The 22,187-nt window shown below is 40.9% G+C and overlaps 3 protein-coding genes across 4 annotated transcripts; 2 read left to right on the forward strand and 1 right to left on the reverse strand.

Moving 5' to 3' along the window:
* Positions 1–3,053: 3,053 nt before the first annotated feature.
* arsia (arylsulfatase family, member Ia) lies at positions 3,054–5,401 on the reverse strand. Its single transcript, XM_041047872.1, has 2 exons — positions 5,094–5,401; positions 3,054–4,452 (listed from the first exon to the last, which is right to left on the reverse strand). The coding sequence occupies exons 1-2, from the start codon at positions 5,399–5,401 to the stop codon at positions 3,054–3,056; spliced, it is 1,707 nt and encodes a 568-aa protein (XP_040903806.1).
* Positions 5,402–11,834: 6,433 nt separating this feature from the next.
* Positions 11,835–16,506, forward strand: LOC121189008 (neurofilament heavy polypeptide-like). Its single transcript, XM_041048989.1, has 9 exons — positions 11,835–12,249; positions 13,067–13,119; positions 13,214–13,289; positions 13,447–13,537; positions 13,645–13,697; positions 13,787–13,961; positions 14,303–15,547; positions 15,630–15,739; positions 15,876–16,506. Exons 1-9 carry the CDS (start codon positions 12,142–12,144, stop codon positions 15,906–15,908), a joined length of 1,944 nt encoding a protein of 647 aa, XP_040904923.1. The 5' UTR covers positions 11,835–12,141; the 3' UTR covers positions 15,909–16,506.
* A 178-nt stretch (positions 16,507–16,684) lies between these two features.
* On the forward strand, positions 16,685–21,646 carry tmco6 (transmembrane and coiled-coil domains 6). 2 transcript variants are annotated; one of them, XR_005894683.1, is made up of 14 exons: positions 16,685–16,911; positions 17,614–17,720; positions 17,814–17,926; positions 18,020–18,203; positions 18,315–18,416; positions 18,649–18,740; positions 18,901–19,017; positions 19,112–19,238; positions 19,863–20,043; positions 20,342–20,436; positions 20,556–20,723; positions 20,824–20,958; positions 21,040–21,570; positions 21,621–21,639. XR_005894683.1 is itself a non-coding variant. In XM_041047664.1 (13 exons), the coding sequence occupies exons 1-13, from the start codon at positions 16,821–16,823 to the stop codon at positions 21,061–21,063; spliced, it is 1,536 nt and encodes a 511-aa protein (XP_040903598.1). In that variant the 5' UTR covers positions 16,685–16,820; the 3' UTR covers positions 21,064–21,646. The 2 variants fall into 2 exon arrangements, 1 of the variants encoding a protein (XP_040903598.1); XM_041047664.1 differs by having other exon boundaries at positions 21,040–21,646.
* The last annotated feature ends 541 nt before the right edge of the window (positions 21,647–22,187 follow it).

The raw sequence follows: 22,187 nt of genomic DNA on the forward strand, positions 1-22,187 counted from the left end.
AGAAATGAAATATCAGACATTATAAGGGAGAAACTCCCCTGGTTTTAATAGAACACACAATAGAACACACAATAGAACACTGTTCCAATAGCATGATCTACATCATGGTCTAATAGATGGATAGAATAGGTTTTCAGTTCATTATTTTGACTTTTTTTTCATGATCAACATTTCCTTATTTCTTCTTTTGTTGGTGAAAATGGGCTTCCATGTAATTCAGTATGGTCAGTTTGTTGATAATCTAACATTTAGTAACCAAATGTTTACTGAATGTCCAAATGTTCACTACTGTCAGTTTGCTTAATGTATTTAGCTGCTCAGCTGCTCGTTAAACAGCAGTTTAACACTGTGGTCAAACTGGCTGACACATTTCTGTCATCAATCCCTGAAGCTAAGTGTGTGAAGTGTGTACTCTGACATGTACAATAAATACATTGAAGCAAGCTGACAGGGAGGATAGTGAATTTATTCTGTCAGTTTTCTCAATATCCAAAGATTAAGTGTTGTTTTGCCTGCAGAAAGGCAGTGAAATCTTAATTTTTACCCAAGCACATCACGTAAGGTACAATTTATCAAACAGCCTTGGACTGGACTGTTAGTACAGTGCTAACAGCAGTTAGCACAGTGATACACATTATGCAAAATAAAAAAGATAATGTGACAAAAATAAACTGGGTATATACAAAAGACATGGAAACAAAATCAATTGGAATATATTCGTAGAAAATATAAACCATGTCATCTTATGTCCTAATTCTTTTTCTTTCTTTTTTTTTCTTTTTTTTTTTTGCCGGGAACAGTTGGCAGTTTCTGACAGTGAGTGATCTGAGTTCAGGACAACTCTGACTACATACAGACACAAAATCAAGCATTTCTACTTTGTACATTTAACTGTCCAAAATAAAACAGATAAAAAACATTCACTGGGGGAAAGTTCACTGCTGATGTCAATTTGCAAGCGATAGATGTCTTACAAGCTGCTCGGCTGCAGCACATTAAATTGGTTAACCACTGTGGTCGAGCCAAAATAAAGACAGAATTTTTGCTATTCCTTTTGATGATACAAAACTACTAACAATGCGTTAAAACACACACAGACACATCAACATTATATTTGACTGCAAAGTAGGATGACCAAATGTGATTTCAGTTGGACTTGAGGTAAATTTAACTCTAACCCAAATGTGCAGAAGGGCAGTTTTAGTCTGTACGTCTGTGTTGTAGATCAGCAAACATTTCTCTGCACAACTTTATACATGCTGAAACATTTGCTGGCTTATTTCTCAGCATGTAGATTGAAGGGAGCTGATATAAATGTTGGTAACTTTCCTGGTCTAACACACCTTAGTTTTCTTTGATCTACACTTGTTATCTATCTTGTTTAAGTTTCTGTTAACATCATGCACATCACATCTACACTGCACATCAGTAAACAAAAATAATGACAATGAAATTGCAGCTGTTCCATTATTAAACTTCTGTACAGCCATAGTTTGTCTATGGTTAAACTCATCTTAAATTGTTATAAGTATTGTTTTCTTTGAGTTACCAGTGCCAAGGTTCACACTGCTGGAGGGACACGTCTTGTCTGAGCTGAGTAAAAGACAAGCTCTGAGTGGATAAGTAGGCTACAGGAAGTGACAAGCTACAGACTGTACCAAGCCCTCGCCACATCATAGGGGAAACTATATTCTTTGTTCTTTGTTTTTTTTTTTCTTGTTTGTTTTTCATTCTAGATTACTAAAAGAGACACATTAACAGTCGTTGAACTCTTTTATGGCCCCAGAATTTTGTAGCCTATTTTGTAAATTGCAAAGTTCTTCATTTTGGATGAATAAGGACTACCTGTGACTCCTCTTGCCTGCCACTTGGTCCGTTACAGGGAGAGATGATTGTGTTCTACAGGCACAAAACAGTACTGGAAGTGAACTGTAATATCCCATAAAACTTATTTTATGTGATCCCCACAATTTCTTGGGTATATAGTTGTGACAAGATGGGTCATGAAACAATATTAAGATTAATATTAATATTGGTCTCAACATTTCCATTACTCTGTCATGTGAGATCCAGTCTGCTGAGGTTAACATGAAATGAACATAGTGACAACACAACCACAGAAGAGTTTGTCATAATTAGAAGTATTTCATCCATTAATGTTGAGGAAATGAAGCAGGGCAGAATTTAGCAGCAGTGCTTCCAAAACCACAAGCTTATTCACTCTACTGATCTTTTTCCACTCATGTCTTTTACTAATCCCTCTTATTAAATAGTGGTGACAAATATCTAAATGCACTTTGCTTTTATCAGACACCCTTAAGTTTATTTTACTAGAAAAGCTCATGCCTGGTAATTAGATTTCACTAACACAAGCAATAGAAGAACCCTCTTCTGTGATGTTACAGGAATCATTAAACCAAAAAATGGCCCATAATAAAGGGTGATCAGTACAGATAAAGTGAGAGTTGTAAATGAACTAATTACTTTTATCTAAAAGATGCTTCCTTAACAAGTAATTTTAAAAAAGTCTCATTCCTTTATTTGAAAATGTGAGAATCAATAAATAGAAGTTGAGAATGAGCTTGAATTAAAGAAATAAAACTTGCAACTAATGTCACAGAGGTAGTTGTCATTTAGATTAACCATAGTAATAAATGGTTGCAGATGATTTCTCATCATCCTTGTTGAATACAGCAATTCTGATTTTATGAAACAACCTTATCGCTCGTGTCACCTTGTACATTGATGAAACACATTTGCTTACATACCTGTATCATCTTGTAAAATGGAATCAGTTAAAAATTTTCTGTTTGTAATTTTCAATTTAGGGGCCACACATATTTTTTTTATTCAAATGGATACAAAGTTGGTGACGCTCAGTTGGCAGAGCATGAGACTCAGTCTCTCGGGGTCGTGAGAGATTGAGTAACTGCAGCTGGCTCTTGCACAAGTTGGTTCTTCAGTGGAAACAAAAACAGATCTTCAAAACATCCTTGATATAATAGTTGTCTTCCAGAAGTGTCTCCTCTGAATTTTTTCAAGTCATGTCCTTTCTATATCCTGTTGGACATGATCCTAGTGTTGAGTCTCCTGAAAAAGGACCTGCTTTTGGACAGTTTAAGCTTCTTCTTCCAATCCTTGTTCTTTTTCTGGTAAACACTGTCCCAGCTGTCCTCCTCCTCATCTCCCACCCAGGGGACCCAGGCACCTCCATTCAGGTAGGGGTCAGCCCGTGGATCCTCTGATGGATACCTTACCGGTACCGCTGTGCGATTGTAGTACACCAGCCTGGCTAAAAGTTCTTTGACTACATCTGGCCTCTGCTCAGAAAGGTCAAAACGTTCATAGGGATCTCCGGAGATGTTGAAAAGCCACACTGACTTCCTGGGTTCAGTGTGGCGCTCTAGGTTCCACCAGCCACTGGGAAAGCCTGGAAGCATCTGCGGCGGGATCCAATCTCCATAACCAGGGTCTCCTGTCAGGAGTTTCCAGTCCCCAGCTCGTATGGAGGCCTGAATGGCTGTATTCCAAATCCCGTATCCTTTCTGCAGGGAGCCACTGCGTGCATGGTTATACAGAGGGTCAATGTTGTGGAGGATCTCCAATCTGGGAGACTCTTTACCCTCACTGATAGCTTCCCAAACATTATACCCATCCACCCCCTTGGTCAGGGACTCGTTGCCACCTGCTAGTGCCACCAGTGTGGGATACCAGTCAGTAATGTGAACCAAGGCTTTACTGACCCTCTTCTTTCTCCTCAGCAGGGGGCTGTGGACAAACCCCAGACCCCGGACACCTCCTTCCCAGTAGGTGCCTTTACGTCCCCTGAGCGGCCAGTTACTGCCACCAGACAAAGGCTGGCCACCGTTGTCAGTCGAGAAAATGATGACACTGTTCTGGTAGTAGCCATACTTGCGGAGAGCGTATGTTATATTTCGAACCGCCTCGTCTACAGCTGAGACCATAGCAGCATACTTCCTGCGGGCCACGTTTCCAAGCCCACGGTAAGGGTAGATGTACTCCCGTGGAGACTGCAGGGGGGTGTGAACAGCTTGGAAGGAAAGGAAGATGAACAGCGGCTGGGACTGAGGATCATGGGTTGCCAGGATTTTGCGGACTCTTTGCGTGTACAAATGGGTGGAGTATTTGCCCCTCTGGGCCCAGGCAACCGACTCACCCTCATGGAGGTCAAAGCCACAGAGCCCGGGGCCATCACAGGAGTCATAGGTGTAGTAATTCACACTGCCCGTTAAGGAGCCGAAGTATGTATCGAAGCCACGGCGAGTGGGCAAACACTCCTTCTTGTAGAAGCCCAGGTGCCACTTGCCAACCATGTGGGTGGAGTAGCCGAGCTCCTGCAGCCTCTGGGGCAGGGTGACCTGGTCAAAGGGCAGACAGTTGGGCTGGCGGGGCCGGATTATGGAGTGCTGCAGGCCAGTGTGAATTTGGTACCTGGAATGTTAATGGTTAAGAAAACTGTCAGAAAGACAAATGTGCTCAATCAATAATCCAGTCCAACAGATAGGAAAGTGAACAAGAGGTGAGAAGGTTTCAAGACTAATTACAAGTTTCAAGACAAACTAAATGGTCATGCTCCTTTTAGTTCATCATAAAAAATACTAAAGAGTGCACTTCAACTGAAGTTTATTTTTCAGAAACACACTAGGACACAGTCCAAAAGAAAATCCAATTTTTATATTTGTAAAATTTATTTATTGTTATATTCTTTTACTCCTTGAGTTATAAAGAATAATATCCCAAATCTATCTATATTAAACGTTACACATAAGTAGTCATGGCTCTGCACATTTGTTTTCCATCATTCAAGTCTTATAGCTTACAAAAATATATGTTAACGTCTCATAGTGTTAAAACACAAGAGAAACACAAGAGATAATTTTCTTTAATTAGCAGTTAAAACAACAAAGTTTGCAAAAACTCAGCAGGTGTATATATATTTGTGTTTTCCATCAATATTCTGATAACAGTCAAACGGGAAACGTGCTGTTCATGTTTAAATGTTTAAGAAATAAGGAATAGACAACAAGAAGAAATACAGTCTGGAGACAGGGGACAAAAACTTTTTTTTTTACCTGCCGGTGATGAGTTGACTTCGGGACGGGGTGCATATTGGCTGGATGTAATAATTCTCCAGTTTCACTCCGTCCGCTGCCAGTTTATCAAGCGCCGGCGTCCTGATGTCAGAGCTGTGATAGCCAATGTCGTTGAACCCCTGGTCGTCTGTCATGATGAAAATGATGTGAGGAGGCTGCGGGACTGGAGACCCGTGTCCAAAAGTCTGTTCGTTTTCCACCTGATTGGGACTCATCAGATCCCATGTCAGGTAGCCGAGGCTGAGCAGGCTCATCATGGAGAAACCGGTCAGAGCTGTCGTTGCCATGGTTTCTCTGACACTTTATATCAATCAAACTGTTTAGTGTTCAGTACGTTGTCAATAAATCACCATGGGATGCGGCTCGGGATGAAAAATACCTTCTCATCAGATGTCGCAGTTGACCCTTTGCGCGCTTGGCAAATGGCACTGAGGCGATCCTAAACCTCCGCAAAGAGCGCTACACCTCCATCCTCACTGACTCTCCAAACTGTTGCAGCTTCCTTTGAAAGCATTTCACTCTCCCTAGTGGTCCCGTTAACCCCGCCCATTTGCCTTGCTGCCTCACTGAAATAACATCACCCCCTACCACCACCCAAAAACACACACAAATGTTTCTACTACATCAGGGTGTTAATGGTGAGTTTAAATCGCATTAGAAGGCACTGTGTTAAAATACTTGTATTTTTGATCAAATTGGATATTGCAATATCCTGCAGTTGATGAATATAGTTCTGTTGCAGATTTTTTACATTTTGCTCCATGCAGTTGAAAATTCAGCTTTAAATACGAAAACAACCAAAAGAATCTCATCATGCACCCTCCTCTTCGTTCACTCTATTTCATGGTAATTTGATTTCAGTGAACCACACTGCCAACTGTACAAATTACTAGAAAGCGGGGAAAAAAAACTCCCCATCTGACCTGATTTAGCTGTGGATGACAGAGGCGCTACAGAGAGACCCTCACTCAGGAAAACACGGTGTGTGGGGGAGATTTGAGTCTCAGGTCGGCCGTGGGGCCCTGCAGACACAGTCACAGACACTGTTCCCCACTCCACTGCGCTCACAAACACTCTCTTATTATTCCTGCTGTTTTATGAGTATGCAGACCTGAGGAGAGAGACAGAGCAGACTTCCCAGACTCTGATAACATCTCCAACCGGGCGTCAAAGAACCACTTTACAAATCATCCAGTGGGTCAACAGAAAGCAGCAGGACTGCGCAGCTTCAGCCACAGCTCCTTATTGCTCCCCGACATCTTGTCTGTAGACCTTCATCACGCTGCAGATTCACTTTGAGTGGGGATCAGTGAAGGTCTGTAGAGAGCTGCTCAAGCTAGAACTGTGGAAAGTAGAAAACAACTCGTGAGCAAAATATAAAGGACATCAGTGATTTAAATATGAGCCAGTTGCAAAGGAAGATACAGCAACATTTAAGGGGCCGGTATACATCAGATCATTTTGTCATATAGTGGAATAGATTTAGAAAAATGCGACCAGTCGTTGCTTGCTGCCTTTTTATTATGTTGAGCCTCTTGGTCAAGAAGCATTTTAACAGGTAATGGTGTTTTAAGACATTAAAGTCATGTTATTAATGCCAGCACTGATTGATGTTCATTGGATGGAACTGCTTGGTTCACCCCCCTTCAAGTGTAAGGGCTGACTCATCGTTGTCTTAAGGATTCATGTGGCATTTTACATGGCCTACGCTGAGGTGCACATCAAAGAAGCCACAGCTTAACTGTGAAATCACCCACAAGAGACAAGACATTTCTGGCCATGTGACTTGTCAGTTTCACAACCTGCATGATACGAGAAGCATCACGGAGCTCGTTGTACATATTGTCAAACTAGGGGAAAGAAGGCAAAAAAAATGCTGGCATGCAAGTCTTTCCATCTGGGCAGAAATGATGCTTCTATGAAGAGCATCATTTCTGCAAAAAACAACAAACTCTGATATTCAAGGATGCTGTTTTGGTTGTGTACGAGGCCTTAATGTTTTCACCTCCTGTATATTCACTCTGGTATGTGTCAGAATATACTTTTCACTTTCAAAACTAAATCTGCTGAATAGCTTTAGGTCGCTGAGGTGAAACACAGCCTGCACACAGAAATGAGATCTGCTGAAGTCAGGAGTTGGTCAACATACTGGAAGGTAAAACATCACATCTTGTAAATGTTTGATATTGGGACTTGTGGGTGCGGAGGTCACAAGGCAGCCAAAGGAAGTATGAGCCTCCTGTAAAGGGTATGAAGCTGCGGGCTGAGCATGTTTGCTCAACAACAGCAGCGGCATCTTTGGAGCGGAGCTTCTGAGTTTAGGGTAGTTCAAGCCAGGAGAGAGAGCACGAAGAAAAAAAAACAAATGAGGCGCACATGAAGGTTTACACCTTCCTGTTTATTTATGTAGCTTTCCTGGAAGGAGCGGCTTGGACAGCTGAAGGTGTTCACAACAAACCCAGCTGTTGTGCAATCATTCTGAGTGACTTGATATTATTGATCATAGCAAGTTTACAATGTGTCACAGACAGATAATATGCAGGACAGGGAGTCAGTGATGTCCCCCAAGCGATAATGTGATAACGTGGAATCACCATGGAGCTGATCACCAAAGTTATCTGTGTGTGTGTGTGTGTGTGTGTGCATTGCCAGGAAAGTAAGAGTCTCCATGTCTTTGGGCAGCCACACTTATGAGATGTGACTCATCTGTTTTCTGTTGGCCAGAGGTGTAACTGCAGCAGCTCACTGGTTCAACAACAGTTGTACTCACAACACACAACACACACACACATACACACACAAATATTAACATAAGCATGTGCCCACATACTCCTCATTCCCTAAAGTTTGGAAGATGTTGATAGGTTGATACCACAGATACATTGCAGCTCTCATCACACATTTGCTAATCCTTTTTTGAACTGTAACTTTGCCAAGATAAAGAATTCAACCATTAACCAAAAACTGGTTTGATGGCAGTATTTTTGGAACCAGTCACCTTACAATACACCAGGAGCTGGGCTTTCTTTGACCCCCAGATGTTGAACAAACACTGTACTTGGTGTCTGGAGTTTATTTTCAGTTATTTGTTTGCATAACTTATCCCCGGTCGCTGCTCAATGTCAAAATAAGCTAAAAATAAAAGATGTGCTAACATATCAGCATTCTTGTAAACCGCAGCTGTCTAATTGCAGGTATAGTGTGATTCAAACACAGTATGTGGTCATGTCAGGTATGTTTAAAGTTAAAGTAAGTCACTCAGCTTTAGTGAACCACTCACACCTTTCTTCTATTACTTAATTAAAAGCGGATATATAAAAACACAATCAAAGTGCGGCTTCAGTCAGAAGGAATTCATTACGTTAAACCACAGAGGCTCATTCATGAAGTTAGTACAAAGGCTATAGCAGCTGTTTAAACCCTTGCATTGAACTTTCACTTCTTCTGCTTTCACAGAATGACAGAAACACATGCACACTCACAACATCTTCTCATTTATACATCACTTTCCATCCAGGTTCTACAATTTTTTTTTCCATGGAACCATGAAATGCAATAATGAGTTGAAAGGGAAGTAGAGACTCTGGGTGCTGCTGCTGCTGCTGCTCTGTGTCGGCCTGCACCAGATGTTGGCTTTGGCTAAAGGAAGAGGTGCTGTTACTGAATCCCCTTAGCCATGAACACTACCCCCTTTCTAATCAACGCAGCCCTGCCAGTAAAGCTGCACATTACTCCCCCTCTTACCCCCAATTTTCTAATCTGAGAAAGACTGGATGGAGGTTTTCTTTCTTCCTGTGTTACAACCCCGAGCCAAAACCTTTACTTCAATAGAAGTGTATTCGTGTGTCGCCCCTCTGCTATGTACAAAAGTACCTTTGTTTCAGAGCTTGTACATCGTCTCCTTTTTTCTGTTTCAAAATGCAGATTTTTTTTCTGATTCACCCTTTAAAAATAGTTTGCTTGAGAAAATACATTTTATTTTGATTATTTACAGTCCATAGTTGATTGAGATAAATCTATGTCAAACTGTTGTCTATACCGTTTGTTAGCTGTGTTTTGTTCCAACTTAACATTTAATCAGCAGATTTCACAGAAATTATACATTTCTATAATATATATTATAAATATACATATTTATATGTATATTATAGAAATGTATAATTTCTATAAATTATACATTAAACAGTAAAAAAAAAGTCAAAAAGTCAAACTCAGGTCTAAGCTCAGTTTTGCTTTCTCTTTGTGTAGACATTTGATGATTTGCAAGTGGTAGGAACTGTGCTAATAATTACGTAACAGCTAATCCCAGCGCTTCCCTTCTGAGAATGGATGTGGTTTAGTATGTACCATGTTTGCGTCAACAGCTACAGCTTCCATCATCATTAGTTCTGCAATGCAAGACACTATTTGTTTTTAGATCTTTTTAAAAAAATTAAATGATGCAGGCCATCTGGGTGTAGAGGTTAAAAACACACAAAAATGAGTCACGTGAACAGTAAGAGCTCACAGTTGTTTTCAGTTAATATCTCCTCTCCCTTTCTCTCTGTGGCAGCTCTGATGTCCACACACCATGCCTTACCAGGTGGGAGTTCACAGGTGAGACGACGGTGTAGGGCTCCAGTATTGGCCTCGGCCCCTGACTGTAGGTGTGTTTGATTTGGCTCTGTGGAGCTGCAGCACCTGGGCAGGAAGGCCAGGCACAACACTTCATAACAACCCTCCAGCAAAGCCACCTGGATGGACATCTGAAAGGGCCTCAGTCAGCAATCACTATGGGACCCTGTGTGTAGGTGTATTTGACGTTTCCTTGTTCTTACTCTTTAATTAAGAAACCAATCCGTTACATTTATATTCAGATAATAAAAGATTAAGTGTTTTACCTAAGTCAGATTTCTAACTGTACCAACGTGGCAGCGATGACAGGTTGGGACACATTAAAGGTCCCCAGCAATAACAAATCTCACCGGCTGCAGTTGTAGGTAATTACCTGCAGAGTGAGCACAGATGTGAGAGGCTAAATGTGTGGAATGTGAAGTAGTTTTATTTCCTGTGAAACAGACTGCCATTTACAAGGGTAACCTGTGCAAATATCCCAGTCAATTTTACTGCAACGTGTCATCAAGGCAAAGTGAAACGGCTCTTTTTTTTTTTCAAGTGCTCAAGGATGTACAGTTATTCAAGTCCTCTGTCGCTGCTTTTCTCCAGTAACTTTAATTACTTTCTAAAATACTATTTAACATATACAAAAAGAAACAAATACATTTGGCAAATGGTTTTTCTTCCATAAAACCTTGGTGGTCTGTCCCATCAACAGAATGGGGAGCTGAGTCAGCTCCATAACCAGCTCCTCAGGCCAAACCGATGGTGTGTGCATGTGTGTTTTTTAGGGGAGAGGGGTTTTGTAAGATGGTGAAATCAAGCTTGGTGAGACCCACTGAGCACTGACGTTGCATTTGGAATACATACTGCTTTCCTGGTTTTGTCGGATGAATGGGGTTCTTTCAGCCGTCTTGCTCCTGCTGACCCACTGCTTACCCAATTCTCTCCTCTAGTTTGACCCAAGGTCTCACCACCAGCCCTCTCAGATCTACTCCCTGGCAGCCTGTTGTGCCCAGACACCTTTACCTTCCTCCCAAACCAACCAGACCAAAAAAATGCATGCTTTCATCCACATACACCTGAGCAACTGGAGACCGACTTTCTTGGCAGCTTCTGAAAAGTTTCTGATTTGTCCATTTGATTGGATAGTTTGTGGATCGTCTGACTCTATGGCTGGAGGATGTTTTTCCAACATGAAGAGATTTGGGAAGAGAGCTGAGTCAAGAAACATGAAGCTGTAAGAAAAACTGTTGAAATGGCAACCAGAAGGGACAAGAAGTAGAGGTTTATTTTAAAGCTTAAGCCTTACAGGATAATACTGGTGTTATTTCCTCAAGTATGAGTCAGTGGTCTATGTTGGCTCTCTGTATTAATTTTTCACCTTTTAGTATCTGCACACAGTCATCACATCTGGATTTATAACCATGTGCCACATTTTAATTTTGAATTTTGTTAGCCTCTTTAAAAAGGACAGGTAGTCAACCACATACAACATAGTGACATAATTTGAGTTTCCAGTCATCCTCAGTTCAGGAACCCCAGGACCATCAGTTTATCACAGACAAACACAGTAGTTCTTTTTCCACATGTATGTGCGCCTTATAGTTTCCAGTCAATTTAACTTACATGTTTTTGGATGGTAGAAGGAAAGTAGGGCACTTGGATGGCAACTACAAGAAGTAGTACACTCATGCTGTTAGAAAGACAGATCAGATCACTAATTTGCAGAGGGCACAGCCCAGTCCTTTCCAGTTGTTCTCTTCCAATAAAATCAGTTTGCCCAAGGGAAAAATTACCCACAAGACTTATCCAAATCATACAAGCCTCGACTGGCTTAACTCATCTGTTCATGAACATTAGACTTCCTTCCTGACACAGGATATGAAACTGAGCTGAAACTCAGCTAAAATTGGGCAAACTCACTGAAAAAGGTAGAAAATAAAGTGATGGAGAAAAAGGGTCTTTGTTGGTCGGTATGGATGGCTCAACATAATAATGCGGTCAGTGTGACGTTCTGCTTGTAAAGCAAATAAGATGAAAAGACAGCTGAAACTGCTGCACAGGCTGAATAAGCCCAGACATAATCGCTAACAGAACCTGGCCAGAAACTGCAAAGGACTACAGAAGGCCCTCCGACATCTATAATTTACTGGGCCATCTTATATAGCTTTGTTTTAATAGTGTGCGTTTAAGGACTGAACATAAACTGCATAGGGACTGAATAGTGGTTGTGTTGTGGAAGTACTACAGCCCCCATGGTGCATTGCAGCGCTAAACGAAACGACTTCCTGAGTTCAAAGTTGAACATTTTAACATGTGTGTTTTAGTTGAGTAGCGGTAACTCGGTGTGTCATGAGGCAAGTTTTGGTATGAAAATACTTTTAATCGTTACTTTTTCGTTATTTGTCGGCCTCCTCGTGTGTCGGATATGTCCGTGAACGCGTCAAACCACGAGCTGATCCAGTTAATCTACCGCCATTTGAAGGAGCATGGTTACCACTCAGCTGCTGATGAGCTAGAGAGGCACAGCCCACAGGTCAACTCCACACACACACACACACACACACACACACACACACACACACACACACACAGAAACTGTGACTGTATGTGTTCACCTACTGCTGACTCATAAAAGTTGAACTTTAAGTCTCCGCCTTGTCATAGAGTATGTATTCTATTTCCTTACTAAGGGGCCGTGTACAGTATTTAACATAAGGTAAATTGTACCAGAGTTAGCTTAAAGCTAGTTTTCAAATGCAGTCCCTTGGCAGGTTAGGATTAAAAACATTAAAAACAAACTAAACGGACAGGACAAGGCATATGCAAACACAGTAGTATGTATCTGTAATAATAGTATTTCTATAAAAGTGACACTGTTAAAAGGTAAACTGTATTACTTACTTTCTCCTGTAAAATTGCTTTTCGACCACCAGACTTATTTTTTATCATCAGTTTAGTTTCTTGTTTGTATTCATATGCTGTTAGAACTAAACCACATTTATTAACGAAATGCCAAAAATGAAATAATTCAACTGAAGATTCGGGCTCATCATCAGACAAGAGCATACAAGTATTTCAACTCAAAATGCAAACAAAACAGAATATGGAACCATTTTGAGAATTAAAAGATTGTTCATATTGCACGGAGCTGCCAGTAGCCGTAGTTTATGAGGTACGTCTCGCTAAATTTAACCTGTGGTTTAGTTCAGTGGCTCCCAAACTCGGGGTGGGCAGGCTCTGAAATCAGAATCAAGGTTGCAAATCTTTTAACTAGATCTGCTGTACCTAATAGACTGTCTAATCAGTGAGCTTTTAATGTTTTGATTTTTTTTTTCTTTTTTTTTCTGCAGGGGGAGACAAAAATATCTGCATCATTACTGGAGATCTTCAGTTCATGGTTAAAGTGAGTATGATCTCTCAGTCCTTTGCAGAAATCATGACTGGACGTCATTAGCTGTAATGAGACGTATACTACATATTGTGTTTATTCCTGACAGAGAGTCAAAAAAGAAAAGGAAGTCTGATTCAGCCAGGCCCTCCAGTTCTAAAGAACAAGGAAGGACCCCAGCTAAGGTCTGTCTCATGATCAGGTTGAGCTTTTTATTCCTATTTTGATGCTTTATTCTGACCTTGATGTCTTTTGAAATACAGATAATTTTTATTTACTTTTTTTGTGGTTCTTATTAAACCAAAGGCTGCAAAGACTAAAGCTGGTGCCACTTTTCCTCAGGTCAAAACTCCCAAGAAAAAAGGCAGCACCACCTCTGAGCAGGCGGCTTCACCAGCTGCATCAACAACAGTTGTAACAGCTTCTCCTGTTGGTACGTTTGACTTCAGCTGACAGCAGCATTAGCTGAACAATAAAAAAAGAGTCCGGTGGAGTATTTTAATACATTTTTAACCTATTCTACACACTTCAAATGTCTAGCCACACCAAAGAAAAAGAAGGAGAAAGTGGGGACAGAGACACAAAAAAGGAAGGTGAGTTTTTATTTTGTTTTCATTTGGGGTTTTTTTATTGTATTGGTTCTTAAACTTTACAAAGCAGGCTGTTTTTTCTTCTTTTTTAGTCTGCGACAGGAAAAAGGAAAAAGAGTGAAGAACAGTCTGCAAAAAATGTCATCAAGGCGAAGAAATCAAAGACACAAACAAAGGACACAGTTGTGGCCGCTGGTGGAGATGATTCAGACTCTGACAGCAGTCTGGATGTAGAGAAATGGAAGAAACTGGTCCTGCAGTTGACAGGTGTGCTAGCGTGTGTGTGTGTATGTAAAGGATGAGGTGATGAGGTTTTCACATTGGAAAGAGACAGAATGGAAGGTGGAGGAAGTTAAGAGGTGTGGAAAATGCAGGAAATGGTGAGAGATGAAATGTCAGGGAGAGCTGGGTCATCCGACATAAAGGGAGAAAGACAACCATGAGACAGGACAGCACCACCCATGAACAACCTCACCACGGAAAACGATGATTTCATGCTAACAGAGCTGTGTACAGTAACTTTGTGGTTATTGGTGTTTTCTTTTTAACATTTGTGCCACATAGCCATTTTTGTTTAAATGTCTTCACCTTGTTTACTCTGTCCTCAGATGCTGACATAGCCAAAATGGACACCATCAATGCTCTGGACTCCTCTGCACCAGAACCCAAGACAAAGAGAGTCAGAAAACCCCGGGCCAAGCCTCCCACAAAAATGGACACTCCTGTTCAACAGAATAACGGAACAGCTGAAAAGAATGAAAAGGTGGAGGAGAAAGCTGCAACAGAGACACCAACAAAGAACAGCAAACACAAGAAGAGCAGTCCAAAGAAGACTGCAGCTGTGACCTCCACTGCCACCCCGAGCCAAGAGCAAAACTGCAGCGCTGCAGAGGACAGACCAGCTGCATCCACCGCCTCTCCTTCAAAACTGACACCAATGAAAGAGAAAAGGAAAGACGTGACTCCGTGTAACGAAAAAAATGATGAGACAACGTCTGAGCCCAAGAAGAAGAAGAAGAAAAAGGAAATGACCGAAGACAAGGTGGAAGGGAGTGCAAATGACACTGGTGGAGATGGAAAAGAAAAAGAGAGTAGAGAGGAGAAGAAGACAAAGAAGGAAGTCACAGAGCAAGAGTGTGTTGATGAACCTGTGGAGAAGAGAAAGAGCAAAGGAACAAAGGGAGATAGCAATAGGAATGAGACTGAGGAAGAAGTGATAGAGAAAAACAAAAATAGCGATGCTGATAATCAGGTCATTTTAGAGCCAGTAGTACAAGAAAAGAAACCCAAGAAGAAGAAAAAGGAGAAAACTGATTGTGAAGAAACTTCACAGCAGACAGCTGAAGAAAAGAAAGTAAAGAAGAAGAAAAAGACAGCTGATAGTGAGGAAAATCCAGAACAGGTAGCTGAAGAAGTAAAAGAAAATGCGGAGCAGATAGCTGAAGAAGTAAAAGAAAATGCAGAGCAGATATCTGAAGAAAAGAAAGCTAAGAAGAAGAAAAAGGAGACCGCTAATAGCGAGGAACATTCAGAGCAAATTGTTAAAGAAAAGAAAGCAAAGAAGAAGAAAAAGGAAAATCCAGAGGAAGAAAATTCAGAGCAGATAGTTGAAGAGAAGAAAAAGAAAAAAAAGGACAAGGCTGATCATATTGAAGAGATGTCGGAGCAGATCGTTGAAGAAACAATGACAAAGAAAACAGAGAGCAGTGACAGAGAGGAAAACACAGAGCAGACTACTGAAGTAAAGAAGAAAAAGAAAAAGGACTCATCACTGAAAAATAACTCTGTTGACACAGAGCTGCTACCTCCAGCCGACCCTGAGACACCAACTCCTCCAACAGAGCATAAGAAAAGTAAGTAGATAAAACCAATCATGGCAAAATGCATTATTTTCTGTTTATATTCACGTTTCCATCCATTTCGTTTGTCATCCAGAGAAAAGCAAGTCAAAATCAGCTGAGGTCCCAGAAACACCTGCAGTTTCTGTCCAAGAGGCCGCAGCAACACAAACCCTCCAGACACCCTCCAGCAACTCCCACAAAAAGGTATCACAATGCTGCACTCTTCACCAGCTTGAAATGTTTCAGACGGATGTCTTCCGTAAAAGGTGCGATCATTTTCAGTGCTAGAGGATAATTCTCCAGATAATTTACTTTGGTCATTCTCTGTAATTTGTCACAGAAAAAGAAATCTTCCAAGAGCACAGAGTCATGAAGGCGTTTGATTCTTCATCAGGATGAAGTCAACACATCCCCGGCGTCAGGTTTCTAACCATATTTTAATGGTTAGAGGGATCGCTGTAAAGATTTTCTGACTTTTATTTTGGTACATTTTTATCTTTTATGTTTGTTTTATGAGTTTACCACGCTAAATGTGGCACACTGTGCCACAGCTGACTTTTTTTACTCAATGTTTTGTATGATTTCTATTTAAACAGTATGACAATATAAAAGGGATGGATGGATGATCCCTCTGGGAATATTTGGGAAATTCAGTCACTGACTGAATGGAGATGTCTCTTTTTTTCTGTTATTATAATATAAACTGTTCTAGTTCTCTGAATCACCACATCTCAGATTTTTATAGTGATTCAAATAGAATAATGAAATGAATTTCTTGTCAGTATATGTTTAGTACTATTCCTTTTGTAATTACCACAAAAAACAAATATTTTATGGATCAAAAACAAGTTTCATACTTATTAAAAAATAATATGGAAATTGTTTTAATGGCCTATTTTTGTGTTCTCTGTTTTTGAAAAGCATGGGGTTTTTTTTAAACAAAAAGTTTAACTGTTTGATAAAGCTTTCATATACACCTTGTACATTGTGCTTTTAATACAAATTAAACAATATAGTTTTTTTAATCCTCTGGTTGAAGTCGTGTTGTTGTGAACAGAAAAAGATTCATGCAGTACTAATGCGCTACCACTTGCTTGTTAGCCAGGAGTGTGTCTTCCACGGGTGTCCGCTAGATGGCGCAGCAGCAGCCAGAGAAGCTCGGGCCAGGCACACAGAAGAAGACTGGAAACTACAATGTTTGGTACTGCAGCTGCAGTGATAACTTCCGCAATGAAATAAAATATCAAACGAGTTTAATTTAAGCGGCTGAGCCAAGAAGCCTCTAATGTGGAGGCTAAATCGAGTTCGCCACAAAGCTGGCCGACAAGGCGACAGCTTGGAGGAGTTTAGGTTAAAGAGGAGGGAGCACGAAAAAGGTGAATGGTGTGGTTTGTTCAGGACGTTTGCTCTGTATTTAACTTCACGTCTGTCAACGTAACGTATTTTTTATACGTTACGTTCACGATATTAACTGATGGTCAGCGTTAATATGAAAAGTGAGAAGAGGCTGCAGCTGTTAGGGTTATTTACAAGGAACAGAGCCACTTGGAAAGTTCATCCGGCAGCTAACGTTAAGCCAGTGCTGTTCTTCTACAGACTAGTCATAATACAAAAGTCTGGTAACGCTAAAACATTTAACGTAACCTAGCTGCTGCCTGGAGAAGGTCTTGTTTGTGAAAACCCCCAGGGTGTACTTAGATAACTAACTATAACATTACTAGTTCTGTCTTCATCATGGACGGGTTATGAGACAGCGGGGACCCTGGGCCCACCCTGCAGACATGTAAAAGTCAGCTCTTTGTTGATGTTTTGTCTTGTAATGGTTTTGCACCCTCTGTGGTCATATTAGGTCTACTTGAGGTTGAGTTGCTTCTCACGGGCTGTTGTACTTCACTTTGTGGTTGTTGTGCATTTCTTTGAAGTCAGCTTGCTCTGCACTCTAATCGTTTTTGTAGTTGTTTCGATCAGTTCATGAACAAGAAACCCCTGATACGTCTGCTAAAAATGGAGATTTATACTGAACAACTATGATAGGAAGTAGAGAGTAATGTTTGGTTTGTCACTGTTTATTGCATTAGCACTGAGACAGGCCCGCAGAGACAGACAGCTGGTGAGCAAACGACTCCTGCTGAATGAAGATGAGGAGCAGCCAGAGGTCACGATGGACACTACCTCAGGAGAACAGGTGAGAGGCAGATGATTGTGATAGGAATTTTTTTTTTGGCCTGTTCAATAAATGAAGGGTGTTAAGAGTTGAACCTGTTTCTCATTTCCTCAGGTTGTGGTCAGTTTGTTCCACAGACTTCAACACAACGGGCCTGAGAGGGAGTCTCACCTGAGAGCCTTGAGTAAAGCTCTCCGTGACCCATCAGCACAGCTCACCTTCATCAAGTAGGGTGGTGTCACCACATCAAATGAGTTTAAAAGATGTTTTTATCTCTATCTCATGTGTCATGCCTGTCTGTGAATCTGTTTTCCCTCTAGGCAGGAGAATAGTATGCACCTGCTGGTCGGGCTCCTCACTGGCTCTAATGCTCAGTGCCGTCTGCAGGCAGTCCGGTGTCTTCATGAGCTGTCTCACTCTCTCGACTCCAAAGTGGCCCCAGCCTGTCTGCCTGCCACCCCTTACCTGCTCACCTACCTGTCTGGCCAGAGCACCAAATTCACTGTAAGTACCAGCTCATACCAAGCAGTGTGTAATCACCTAATTGTACACCTAATTGTACATTGACTTTCTGTGTGTGTGTGTGTGTGTGTGTGTATGCTCATGTGTACACAGGAGCTGTGTCTCTACACGCTAGGTAATTTATGCCCAGACGGTGTTGTAAAAGAGAAGCTTCTGGCCCAGGGAATCATACCAGCTCTGGCCAACTGTATAGAGGTAAACTAGCACAATTCATTTGTAACAACTTCAACACTGTAACAACACCCCAGGTTTAGTAGAGGAGTCACACCAGTATCATCAAGGTGAATACATCAGTACATGTTTGTCAAATAATCCATAGAAGTTTTGCAGAGAAACTGAAACACTGTTTACTCACCTTTCCCTGAACTGGTGCCACACAAGGTTAATGTTAACATGTTTGTTTTAATGTTTCTGTGCATGTGTCCAGAACCAGAGACATAATCTAGCGGTCGTGGAAGCCGTGGGGTTCACACTCTCTCAGCTTCTCCAGTCCAAAGATGCAGCAGAGAACATAATCCCGTAAGTACCCTGATTGCACACCAGTTCCCGACTTGATTCTTTCCATTACTGTTCTCTTTCTTCTGTAAGGCGTTGCTTATGTTAGACACCATCTTTAGTTGTATAATGATCTTCCTGACCTTCCTGCTCTTCCAAAAATGACCTTCCTCTCTGTCTGCAGGATGGTCCTGGCCTCCAGTTTACCTTCACACTTGTTATCAGTCCTGACGCCAGACCCAACGTTCGGCCTGGCACCTGCTATTGAGTGTGCGTGGTGTCTGCACTACCTGGTGTGCAGGTGAGAGGCGTAGAATATTACTCCAGAAATAGTGTAATTCTACCAATCATAACAATGATCATCTGTTTCTCTTCTACCCTTATGTGACTTGAAGCATTGAGGATAACAGCCCCATGACCCAACAGCTGTTGGCTCATGGGGCCCTGTCCCAGTGCAGTTCTCTGTTGGTGTCACTAGGTGGTGCTGTCGCTGAAGGAAACAAAGAAGAAGGAATGGAGCTGGTAAGGAAATTCATGGATCAAATACAGCATGACATTTTTTTTTGCCCTTTAGCACTCTTATTCTGTTGTTTGTTCAGTTTTGCTTACTTACTTGAAACAAATAACGTGTATCAGTACTTTTTGTTATAGCTGATCAAAATATGGCTTAACTTTTATATTTTTCATATTGTCTTACCATCCAAGCCTTTCTCTTTTATTTTAGTTCATGTTAACATGGTATGAAAATCAGTTTGCAGAAACTTGCTTTATTTAAAAGAGTAAAGATTATGCATACGTTTTGTATTAGCAGTGAAGCCTTGACATAACAGGTTTGTGATTGACTGCTGAAAATAATTAAATTTACTAGCTATTTTGTAATTGTATTTTGTGTATTTTTTAATTACTCATGTTAAGAACAAGCACTTTAAAGTATCTGTGCAGAACTATATAACCTCTCTAAACTAAAATACCTATCTAAAGGAATTTCTAAGAATTTAGTTATTGATTTTTATTTTGAAAGGCAGGAAAACAATCTCTGGTGTACATCATTTGTAATATTTTGGTAAAAAATACACTAAATAACCAGTATGGTCTTTTAGCTGATGCTGAGATTTGTGTTCCACAAATGTGTTGTCCCTCTTTCAGCTTGTCTGTCCTCTGCTGCGGTGCGTGGGAAACCTCCTGTCCTCCTGCCCAGTGGACAGCCTGAGTGCTCGAGTGGGCGACGTTAGACTTGTGGCTGCTCTGTGTGCACTTCTTCAGGCCTACTTTCACACACAACCTGCCTTGGCCAGGGAGAGTGCCTGGGTCCTCAACAACCTCACAGGTTAGACCGGTAGAAATACAGTCATTTGTTAGTATTGCTCAGAACACTTGATCCAAAGTGTTTCCAGACTCAAGGTTACTGTTATCTATTCCTGTGGAAACAGATCATCAGATCTTTTTTTTTACATGGGATCAACATCTAACTTATTTTCCATAAAACCTCTGTCTTGCAAAGGAACATCTCTCTTAGGTGTATGTTTCCTTCTGTACCCACCTGAGGATTGATGTTTTTATTAGGAGTGATTGCACAATATGTATCATGCTTTGTTACGATTCCTTTCCCCATCACTGTGTTCCAGCTCACTCCAGTGCTTTCTGCTCTGCTCTGCTGACTCACAACTTGATCCCTGGACTGATCCAGCTTCTGCCTTTTTCTCAAGGCATCAATACAATGGTCAGTGCAAGCTAAAGCCAAACTTTGATGTTATTGCTTATTTTTTTAGTTGTGCCCTGTTTTTCAGATGCACTTACAATGTTACACTTCCATCTCACTGGCCCGTGCCTTCCTGTCAGATCCTCAGGGTTCTAGCAAATGTTGCTCACAAGAAAAAGGAGTTCTGTGTCCAGCTGGCCCAGCTTGGATTGCTGCCTGCACTCTGTGCAACACTTAAAATGGCCGACCAAGAAATGGTGACTCTGAGTCTGGAGGTCCTCTTCATGCTGGTAGTTAGCCAGCCTCAGGTAAGCAAGGCTAACTGAAGAAGAGCTACTTAGCAACTGTATTTGTATCATCTTTTACCAGGGATATGTGTCTTAGATGGTGGTTCTTGTGTCCTTTTAGGTGGTAGACGAGTTTGTAAGGCAAGGTGGAGTTTCACTCTTAGAAGCCATTCAATACAACAGTGAAGGAGAGATGAGGCGAAGGGCAGCATACCTCCTGGAGCACCACCTACTGTCATATTCATCCGACTGCACGGTAAAGACTTTTATGCGGATTGTTCTGTTTGTTAAATTTGTACTAATTCAGAAATGACTAATTTGATCGGTTGTGCCGCAGGTGGACGACATCCCACGTTCCTGAGCGAAAGAGAAGGCATCAAGTTCACACCTATGGAGAACAGTGTGTCCCCAAACACAGAACATTTTTATGTGTGTATGCTGACAGACAGATGCTGGCTTTATATTTAAAGTTAGTTTTTTAATAACTCTAAATCAGATGTAATGTCATGTTTACCATTGGTTATCGTTGGTATTTTAACACCTATAAAGATGAAATAAGATGTAGCCTTTACATGAAATTGTATTTATATTCAGATTAGGTCTGACATGTTTTTTTGTCTCTTACATTTTGTGCCACCATTGCTCGAGAAACTAAAGACTGATTATTTTTTTATTTTTGCACATTGAGGTCTCTCATCTGACAGGAAAACAACCACTGTATGTACAACTGTAGAGGAATGATTCATATGACAACTGACTGTAAATATCTAGAGTGAGGGAGATGAAAAACACTTGATTGTACATTCATCAAATAGATTAATCAGCATCAGCTTCACAACAGAGACAGTTGTTTTGTGAGTAAGAGTTTGTGTGTCTGCCTGCATAGGTAGGGGCAGTCATAATGTTTTGGCTCATCAGAGTGTAATAAGAAAGGCCCAACTTTCTCAGGGATGTACAATGATTAGTGCAGGACTTAGTTTCATTATTGCCCCTGGAGTATTAATATTGTAATGGTTAAATGCTTAAACACATTAATATCTTCATAATGTACTGATGTCTTTTAATCCCATAAGACATTATAGGAACTGAGATGTAGTTTCAAATAAAGCAAAGCTCATCAACATAATTTACTCATAAATTAAACTGTAGTGATCATTTCTATGTAAATAAACAAATATAATGAATGTAATTGAATTCAGTTCATTTCAGCAGAGATGGTTTTGACCCCATTTAACCGTCTTCTGTCTGTCTGTCTCTGGATTTCCACACACATCTCAGTGTAATGGTGATTTAGTGACAAAGTGGTCATTGTAGACTACGGCTGAAAAGAACAGCCTCTGTCAGCAACTTCTAAACAAAAATGTTCAGCTCCTCCCCTTAATGAAAAAAGAAAGTGTCTCAGATTTCTTCACTTCCTCTTTCCACCCACAACAGTCTCTTTCCGTTGTTTTTCACACTTTCTCTGCAGGATAAACTAAAACAAGG

Source organism: Toxotes jaculatrix, chromosome 10, assembly GCF_017976425.1.
Source record: "Toxotes jaculatrix isolate fToxJac2 chromosome 10, fToxJac2.pri, whole genome shotgun sequence".
NCBI lineage: Eukaryota > Metazoa > Chordata > Actinopteri > Toxotidae > Toxotes > Toxotes jaculatrix.